The following is a 10,676-nucleotide window of genomic DNA, read 5'->3' as shown; positions in this document are numbered from 1 at the left end:
GGGGCCCCCCCCCCCCTTTTCTTCCGCTGGGACTCAGGATAAACAGCTTAGTTATAGGTCAGATGGATAGTGGTTAGGTTAGAGGCGACTTTCCAAATGCAGTGTTTTGCTCATTCTTTTTTTTTTTTTTAATAGTTTTCTGCAGTTGTTTGGGATGGAAATCTGTGGGGTTCTGTAGAGTGATTTTTTTTTCTTCTTTGCTTTTAATGTAAAAGAAAATATTCATTTAGCTAACTGATTATTTTTTGAGCAAAAGTAAGTTCACTTTATGAACTTTTAAATTTGAGAATTTTTTTTGTTTCATCTACATTTCAAGACACTCAAAATGTGAACATCTGTTGGAAATCCCACTAGCATAAAATTTAAGGACACATGGCCACTGACATGCGAAGTTCAATTTCTTTAGACAGTCTACTGATCAACCACCTTGTAAAAAAGAAGGCGGTGAGCGGAGTTGGGATAACGGTGCACTCTTTCAGACAATGTCGTCAGGAGACTATCTTTATTAATAGACATTAACCTGGGTTGTTCACATAGGCTACTGAGGGGAACAACTCTAGAAGGTGACATGCGAAGTGTCACAGATCGTTGTGTAAAGAATGGAAAAAAAAAAAATAATCACCAGACAGAGATGTGCAACTAGCCAGTCGAGGTGTGAACTTTGGATCCTTGGCTTGGAAAATGGCTGAAAATGACAAAACATACAAACACGTTCTTGCATTCTGAGTTTCTACCTTCTTTTAAAAATCAGCAGAAAATCTGTGGGGTTGTCATTGTAATTCTGCAGGTGCAGATTCTGTTTGGTCCTGGTGACCAGTCAGTATAGTGGTTCTCATAGGTGGAAATGGCAGTGGTACATTTCTGTCATTATCAGCTAATGAGCGCTGACACTTGATGTTCCTGTCTTTGCAGAGTAAACTGCTGTGAATCCTGAGAGGAGGAGTCTCCCAACAGGAGATGAGATGGCGTCCAACAATACCCTGCGTAGCTACTCCATCATCCCATGTTTCATCTTTGTAGAGGTGAGAGAGAGTATCTACATGAGTGTGTGTGTGTGTGTGTGTGTGTGTGTGTGTGCACGTGTTTGACTGATAATCTGCCTCTTAACCCTGGTTTGGGGAATGCACATGATGAATGTGTGTGTGTGAGAGAGAATTTAGCCACTATAAAAAAGACCTCTTCTGGTAAATTATGCACAGCTAAGTAAAGTGTAAAGTGTTTGAACGATTGGGAAGCTGAGTGCGTGTAAGTGTTGTGCTTCTCCTCCATATTTAATTACCATGTCATCTGAAAGTCCTTAATCAGAGAGATGTCTCGGGACGCCTTGCAATACTCTCCTCTGCCTGTCCACACACTCTCACTGAGGAAATAGTGCATAACAGTCTCAGATGAGTTTACTTTGATTCTCTTTCTGCCTCTACCTTTATCTCATGCTGCCTTCTTTACTGACCTTTATGTCATATTTTCTGACAGCCTTTCAACATATGGCTGTTATATACTGAGAGTGAATGTATGTAAATTGTCTGCTACTGGTCTGATTTCTGGGTGTGTCCTCCAAGATACTGGAAGTCAGTATGACTCCTGTAATTGATCATTTTCCCCTTGAGTCATGATGTTCTTCCTTACAAATTCTGGAGCAGCCTTGTGAGAAATTGTCTTTTTTTTTTGCCTCAGTACATCTTATAAATAATTACGTGATTGTTTTGCACTTCTTTTAAGGAGACATTAATCTAATCACACATACAGACACAATCACATGTATTGATTAGACTCTTAACAATGAGAAACAATAGCTGAGTGAGCCCAAGTTGCACAGCCTATACTGACAGTACAAGAATAAGTCAGACAGGTATGCTATAAATGTAAACTGTTCATATAATAGAAATCTCATTCATGTCAATTAAAATGTCAGTTTTACTCTCACACAGCAAGATCGGGTGAAAACAAACTCCCCTGTACAGCAGCTTTAAACATAAAAATACAGTGGACACATGCACATTTGCAGCATCATCTTCTATGTAAAACGTTATTGTGACACATAATTAATCATCAAGTCCTTCAGCTGCTGTAGAAAGTCCTTCTGCTGGATAGCCTGTCATCATTGCTCATTTACAGCTTTAAAGCATCTTGGCTGAAACTCAGCATTAAATGCTCAGTTGGACATTGCTAATGTGCAACTGCAAGATGGCAATTAGTTTCATTAGGATGTGTAACTAGAGAGGAGGTGAACTGGTAAGTATTAATTGTGTTGGTGACAACATTCACAGATCAAAATATAGGTTGTTAGCTCAAAATTTTGTGTTTAGGATGTTGCTGCAGCAGTGCCGGTAAATTGCTCCTCAGTAATGAGAGTATTGTGACCTGGAAGACCAACATGCTATCATGAGAAATTATGGCTCATTTGAAATATAACTGGATACAGTACTGAACTCGCATGCAATGATATTAATGGCACTGATGTTCAGTGCAAAACTCTTCAAATGTGTAATCGAAAATCTTCAGTTACACATTTTAAAAATGAATGTAAAATTACATTTAACTTGGAGTCATGATAACGATAACCCATCATTTTATTGTATCTTCACATTATGATCAAAATAAGTAAAACGTAAGACTGTGCTGTCACCAAACAAATTTCTCACCAAACAAGACATCATAAAATCAATTTTACTTTTAAATACCACAATATATCACACACTATATATATTTTTTTACATATTGCATCAGAGTATAGTCGTTAGTACTCCTGTGAGACACTGTAATAACCTGCTGAGTAGCAAGCTTCCTTCAGTTTCCTTTCCTTTATTTCCACTTCCTCTCACTCTTCTTCATTCTGCCCATCCCTCTTTTTGCTTTCTCACCCTCTTTGATGTCTCTGTCACATCCTCACAGCCTCATTTCTCTCCTCCCCTTTTCAGTGAACCTGCTTCCTCCCTCGATATATTTTTCCTATTTCTCATGGTGTCACAGGAGTGCTTCCTCCCCTTCCAACTTCTTTATCCTCCTCCTTATCACTGCATTTCTTCTCTTCCTGTTTTGTTTCTTCCACTGTTTTCTCTTTCTCTTACTCACCCAGTCTGTCACCAGCAGAGCAAAGCAGAGAGAGACAGTGCTGTCACATGACCTAAATGAGGTGACCTGATTGGAGCAGCTGGGCCGTGCAGTTCGGTGCCAGAGGCAGTGACAGGGAGGATGTTTGTTTAAGGTGAATTGCTTGTTTAGTCAAGTAACTTGTTGCCTTTCTTTCATCTGTTACTTAACCTCAATGGCATTGTTTGTTGATGCCATTTGTCATTACTGTGGGTGTGATTATGAAATGGAAAGTAGGACTGAGATGAAAGGGGGTAAAAATAAGAGTGTGATGAGAGGACTGGGATGGAGCAGGAAGATGAGAAGAAAAATAGATGGTATAAGGAAGATTAAGTAAGTACAATAAGGCAGGGAGGAAGGAAGTAAAAGGTTGCAAAAATGGCAAGAAATAATTAAAAGCAGAGCTCGAGAGGTGAACAGTGAAGAATGAGGAGAGAATAGATATAGCCAGAGTCCCAGGCTTTCATTAATCTAACCAAGACCACCAAGATTTCTCAGGGTTTATCTACAAAAATTAAATGAAAAGGAAAAGAACCAATCAACTCCCACTGTCAACCTTAGGGACCATTTCTTTCCTTTATCTTACTCATGCTCCTTCACCAGTATTCTGTTTTACACTGTTGTTACAAACAACGAAACAACCCATCCCTACAGAGAGCCATCATTTTTGATGTTGCTCTCTCGCTCTCATGGCTGCACTGATGTAATATGATTTTTACTTGGGGGGATTCTAAACAGGGGCTTTTATCTGGGGAACTGCATGATAAATTTCATTTTGGAACAGCACACAAGCCTAATTAAACCCACTAGTTTTGTTTATACAGTTTAGATAGGAAACATGCCTGCTATCTACTCTGCCTGTGGTCGGAGATTTTGATTGGAGACGACAGGTAGATAGTCATTTCTGTATGGTGCAGTGGCTACCCTGTTTTTCAGATTGAACCTGTGGCCCCATTCTCATTAAAACACATTTCCGTTGATGTAATTTAAATCACAGTTGAAACCGCTGTTGGTTTGAATTGGAAAATACAGTAAGTTACAAACTCTGGCTGATGTCTGATACTAATGAATATAGTTTAGCTGTGTTGATGACCAGCGTTTCATAGTGATGAGACAGTGAACTAGGCACCAGAGTGAACTAGTATGTAAGTCATCAAAAGAGCTGATGGATGCATCTGGCAAAAGCAGTTACATAAAATAACTGGTGACATTATAACAACAATAAACTCGGCCATGCGAGACTGTGAGGTAGTTTGTGTAACCTAGTGTTACTGCTGATTAAAACGTTGACCCCTGACCTAGATTGCACCTAAACCCTCTGAAAACCTAGGGAACCCATGTTATGTTGCGTTTTCTGAACAGCTGTTGCTCTGATAACACGGTATATGAACACACATAGCACAAGTGAAGAAGAGTCAGGAGACTTGCCTGGTAATGCTACTTACAAATACTGCAATATCTTATCTATGGTTTGCTCATACTAGCTAATGCTAGCCACCTGAAGCTACTAGTCATACCACACCAAGTAAAGTTAGTATCAACAAACACTTTGAAGGTAATGACTTGATCAAGGGTGTGTTTTATAGCTCCTGAATTCTGCAAGTTCGCAAGTTGAAGATTGTGTTATTACTTCTTATAAAAGTTACATAGTCTAATTTTAATTTTAAACATGAAGTAATAATTTATTTTTCATTTTGGCAAGAGGAGAATTTAGGATATGTTACTATGCTGGGGCCCTGTTAGCAGTTGATTTATAATGGTAGCAGTAGCAAATTCCAGACCGCGTAAGTGATTTACTTATGACACCAAGAAATGTAGCTTGTTAAAACCTAACAAAGGTAGATGGCTCCACCAAAATGCCCTGCCAGACCCTAGGATAAGAGAGGTGAATTGTATCCTCCAAGGAGGAAGGATAATGGCATCCTGCAATAACTTTGTATAACAATTTTACAACAGCCAGAATTGTCAGTCTGCCCTTCACGCAACTAATGCAGCATGACACTGGCTATGGAGGGAATATAATGGAGCCACAAGTTATGCCTTACAGAGAAAGAGACACTTGTCCAGGTGTAGAACTGTCACAGTGAAGCCAGCGCACGAGAAATTCACAGAAATGGTGAGCAGCCTCCACGGGTTGGGGTGCACCACTGCTTTCTTTTCAGTAGAGCTGTCAAATATCAGCATGTTCATCAAAAAGTAATTATAGGACTGACTTCCAGCCAACCAGGTAAGATCTCCTACAGACTACAGGACAGACAAAAGAAGAGTAAGCTCATATTGTACAAGCTTAAATTGCTTGTCTGTTGTAGGCTGTTTTGGTGTGGACTTCTTATGATATATGGTTTGGAGAAATAAGAGGAGATGGGGTGAGTGACAGAGGAAATACAGTAAACAGTAGAAGCTTTATAGAGATCTAGAAGAGAGAATGTGATTTGAAAGGAGTGAACTATAGGGAACAAAATGATCCAGAACCTGCTTAAAGGTGTTTTCATCTTCTAGACTAACTGTGCTTTTGTAACAGAAACCTTATTTTTAGCCAGGCGGGTGCTTTAATAGAAACTGTTGTTGTATTTGAACTTGAGGCAAGCTATTCTTTAAATGCAAATAAGATGAAGACCAAAGTAAATGAAATCACAGCGATAATAATAAAGTTCAACAAATGTTACAGTTCAGCAAACACCCCTCTAGATATGCGAACTAAAACATTTCCAGGTTTGCTTGTAAATGTGACCTCCTTATATGTATGATCCCAAAGGTACTGTATTACACAGCTTTTCAACAAGCGAAGGAATTTACATATTTTCAGAGGAGGCATGAATCATTTTGTAGCTGATTACTCTGTTGGAACTTGTTTTTGGAACATGAAAACATGAAATTATCCTACATCTGTCTCTCTCTGTAATGTTGATGCTGTGTGCAGACAGGTTGCTTTAAGACAGAGGAGTGAGGGGAGTTCTGTTTATTTTGAGTGGCTTTACTTTGCTCATTGCTATTTGCTGTGTGTACTGTGTAACCATGATGGTGTGCAACCATGTATTATGGTTCCTCTTAGCAGGACTACATGTGAACGGTAGAAAAATTGTTCTTCACAGCAGGCCGCCATTTTTTATAACAGGAGAAAGCAAACAGCATTGCTAGCTAGCTTAGTGGTATTCAGAGAGTTGGCATAGAAACCCACACACACACACACACACCCACACACACACACACACACACACACACACACACCTGGACATCTCCACATGGCCATCTGTCTGAGCAGTCTTTCTGCCAACATTTCTCTTCTCTTCTCTTCACTGTAAACATAGTGTTTTTTGTTTCTTTCTCTTTATCTTCTTGCCTTCACTGGCCATATTGTCCAGTTTGGTTTGCACACCTTCCAGATTCTACAGTGGATCAAATTGTTTTGCATTAAACAACAATTCTGCTCTACTTATTTGATTGGAAAAGGTATGATATTGATATACATAAGCGTGTTTTACTTTTAGTCTGTTTGACTAAAATCAACAAAGATCTGTTCATTGTATTCTGCTGCAAATTAATGTATTTGGGAAAGTACAAGGTAACTTGTGCTGTAGTCTGTGACAACATAAACAGTACCATACTGGTCTAAATGCAATAGCTTTTACCCCAGCCTGAGGCCAACAACAGCTGTCATCAGCTACAGTATGAGTCATAAAGCCCACTGGAGCAAATGTGCAAACTGACACACAGTTCTAATGTCCCTAAACCAACATAAATACCTGCATGAAACATGGTACTTTAATCTAACACACACCCTGTGTTCATTTGTTAGGTAAATAATGTGTAAATGAAGCTTTCCCCAGTAGTTAGATTTGAAGACAAGTGAAGAACTGAGAGAGAAACAAGAAGTACAAGTGAACAGTCTGATGAGGAGAGTCGTGAAGACTCGTCTCAGTCAGCATGCCCATTAGTGACGTAACTGATTTTAATGTTAACGTGCAGCTTGTCACTGCTACCACAGTGCTACACCCTGAAAGATCATTTTACCCTTAGTTTAGTATACCCAGTGGTGGAAGAAGAAGATTGTTTGTTTATGGAAAAGTAGCAATACCACAGTGTAAAAATACTCTGATACCAGTAAAAGTCCTGCATTCAAAATGTTACTTAAGTCAAAGTATATTTAAAGTACCAAAAGTAAAAGTACTGCATTATATTTAAAGTACCAAAAGTAAAAGTAATGCATAGTTTACACTGATGTACATCATATTATTCAATTATAATTATTGATGAATGCTTGTGTACATCACATTTAATGTTGCAGCTTGTAAAGGTGGAGCTATTGTTAACAACCTTATGTGCTTATAATTTGAATTATTTCTGGTTATCTTGTGAATTTTACCTCAAGCATCAATAAATCCTATGATTGTAATGTATTTTGTTTTATTAGCCTCATTCTGAAAAGTAACTAAAGTTATCAAATAAAAGTAAAGAGTACAAAGTACAGTATTTTTCTCTGAGGCACAGTAAAATTAAAGCAGAAAATGAAAATACTCAAGTAAAGATACCTTAAAAATTGTGCTTGAGTACATTTACTTATTTACTTTCCATCTCTGAGTATACCTTGTAGTTTTTTTGTTTTGTTTTGTTTTTTTGCAGCTGCAGAAAAACTTTGTTTTTTTTAAATATGTTCAAAAAGTGTCAATATTTAAAACAGTTACGCGCTAAATAAATCAGGATACAAAGGCTCAGCAGGCTGCAGAGGAAAGGTCTTGTGTTGTCTTCCTTTTGAAGCGATGCTGATCCTTCTGCAGGGGCACAGTGACACCTGTTGGAGAGTCGTATCACAAATGACTTGCTTGAGCATGTTTCAAGAATCACAGCAGCTGTTCATAGACATGGTTGCTTGTGACACCTTAACTAGTCTTAACTAGTTCTTGTACCCTCATGATTAAAATTGTATCAATAAAACGCCTTGTTAATGTTTCCATTAAGTGGCAGTACTTCTGCTTCACTGAGATATCCTACTTCTTTCTGCTGTGGTGATGATGAATCAGGGCCTTGCTTTTCTTTGACTCAGTAATACAAATGCAGCAGATTTTCAGAAGCTAGATTAAGAGCCTTGCTGTGTGATGCCTTACATTTTTGGTTTGCTATCAGTGACTAAAGATACTCTATAAGGAAAAAAAAGTTGCCTGCAGCTGATTCTAGAAAGGGAGCAAAAGGAGGCCAGAGACAAAAGATGATGTCAGAGGGATAAAAGGATGAGGGGGTGAAGAAGGAGAGGAGGTGGTAAGTGATGGTGATGCTACTGCTGCTGATGGTGGGTGGGGTGCTGGTACACGAGCAGAGTTAGCATGACACAGAGAGAAAGTGAGAGGGAGGTAAAGAGATGCGGCTTTAGCAGATTTATGCGGTTGTTGGACAGGTAACAGCTGAGTGGAGCGATGTCCACGGATCAGCCACAAAACAACTTATTTTCAGGAGAATGACTTGTCTTTTTTTTAACAACCAAAGCCTGAATTAAAGAGATCAGCCTTCAGTGATGTGCAACTAACAACTCTGTCATTCTCCTTCTTCTTCTCCTCTTCTTCAACTTCCTCTACTCTCTTGCTCCATCTCACTCCAGCATGTTTTTCTTCCAGCTTGTCATCATGTCTGGCACGGTGCTGTTAGCCTACTACATGGAGTGCACAGACCTGTTCAGCGTGCACGTGCAGGGTTTCTTCTGTAATGATGCTGAGCTGATGAAGCCGTACCCTGGCACAGAGGAGTCCAGCTTCATCCCCCCCCTCATCCTGTACTGCGTGGTAGCTGCCGCTCCCACCGCTATAGTGAGTAAAAGTCATTTTATATGTTTCACAGCAGCTGTCAGGAACTGACAACTGCTCAGGTTGTTTTGTTGTATGATGGGGTGTAAACAGCAATCATCAGACGTGGCTTGAATGTGTTTAATCAGGCTGTCTCCATCTCAGCCTCCCTGCCTTTCAACTGTGTGTTCACTGGTTACAGATTTTCATGTTTGAAAGCTATTCTTTTTCTCAGCTTGTTTTCTATTAACTAGATTTAACTAAAAAAATTATTACCACTCCACATGAAATATCACAGTGGCATACTTCATTTACAATTCATTCTTAATTTACAACTATCTGTCGAATTATGACCATCTATGTAGTATAGAGATTCAGTCACGCACCCCATGTGTCTGTAACCCGCAGCAGTTGTTTCTCTATTCCTGGTATATTTCAGCTTCTCTGACACAATATGGAAGAAAATGTCATGACAAACTGTGACTGACGAGTGTGTTCATATATTTTTATGGGTCAGCTGGTAAGTTTGGCACTCCTTTCACAGACTGAACTTTTGGCTCTGTACTGTGAACTTTATTCAGTATTGCTTCTAGAACACCATGATAAATGTACCAGAGTAAAGTCATGCAGCACAAGGAGCTGTGTATGTGAGCTGCATGTGGTGATACTTGATGAAGTCCATATTCCTGGACAATGACTGGAGTTCCTAAAGAAAATAAACCTGACATGTGCCTGTGCAGAACGTTCATGGGCATTCTTAGTTGTCCAGAGCCTAAGGTATCGCCAAAGCAAATTTTCTGAAACTGGGGATGTTTCACAGTTCATCCACCAGGCTTTATCAGTTCTGCTGAATGCAGGGACTCCCATAGATTGGTGAAACGTCTTCAACACCAACAGACCCTTTGATTCATTGTCTTCAGATATAATATCCCTATTGTCACATTACAACATTGCAATTTAATTGACATTTACTTTACACATCTAGTATTGTATCATTATCTGTTAAAACTGTTTTACATGTCCTTGTAGGAAAAGCACAGGTGTACCTTATACTGATAACAATGGCTCTGTTTCATGTAAACGTTTACCAGGGCCGTGATTCTTATAAATCTAAGTAGGGTTCAACCCACATTACACCTGGTTTACCTGCAATTAAATTAAAATATTTAAAGCAGGAAAGGTAAACCATTTTCGGAATCCTCTGAGACTTGTCCAAACTGTTAATTTTAAAGCTTAGATGATAATTGCAGTTGTTGTGAATGTGCAGCAGGACAATGTCTACAGTGCATCTAAGTTGATTGAGTCATCTCATGCTGAAGTAGCAACATACATCCACTAGGTGTCAGTGTCGCTCCATGCTTCTCAACTTCACCCCAGGAAACAGGTATCATACAGTATGTGTCTGGCCCCCAGGGTCAGCTCATTATTAAACCCGTGTCACATGTTCTGCAGCACCTTTAGTTGTGCTGTATATGTTTGCTGCACATTATGTTGTCACATCTCCTCTCCAAATAGACCTCCTTTTTTCAAGAAGCACTTAATCAGAAATGTGATTGTTAAAGATGTTTTGTTCTTGGACACACACCACCCATTTTTCTTCTGTGGAGATATCACTGTCCTGTTGCCTCTCTGCAGATAAAATCTTTCTGATTTTATGTGAATGCTAATTATGTTATGTTAATTATCTAGGGCATTTAATTCTTTGCTCTCAGGCTTTAATTGATTGGCCAGGAAATGTGTGCAGTTTTGACAGACTCCTCTGCACTGATTACTTCACAAACAAAGAAATGTCACTATACTACAAATCAAATCAAA

General features: G+C 39.1%; 1 protein-coding gene across 3 annotated transcripts in view; it reads left to right on the top strand.

The window, feature by feature from the left end:
- Positions 1-10,676, top strand: part of plppr1 (phospholipid phosphatase related 1) — a 37,294-nt gene that overhangs the window by 11,269 nt on the left and 15,349 nt on the right. For 2 of the 3 annotated variants that reach the window (XM_020601186.1, XM_020601185.1), the window contains exons 2-3: positions 913-1,022; positions 8,697-8,885. In XM_020601186.1, coding sequence (XP_020456842.1) covers positions 963-1,022; positions 8,697-8,885 — 249 coding nt within the window. In that variant the 5' untranslated portion in view covers positions 913-962. Of the gene's footprint in view, positions 1-912; positions 1,023-8,680; positions 8,886-10,676 lie in introns of those variants that run through there. The other variant, XM_020601187.1, reaches the window with a different exon arrangement.

This window comes from Monopterus albus, unplaced genomic scaffold, assembly GCF_001952655.1.
Source record: "Monopterus albus unplaced genomic scaffold, M_albus_1.0 scaffold50.1, whole genome shotgun sequence".
Lineage (NCBI taxonomy): Eukaryota > Metazoa > Chordata > Actinopteri > Synbranchiformes > Synbranchidae > Monopterus > Monopterus albus.
This window is presented reverse-complemented; position numbering and strand designations above follow the sequence as displayed.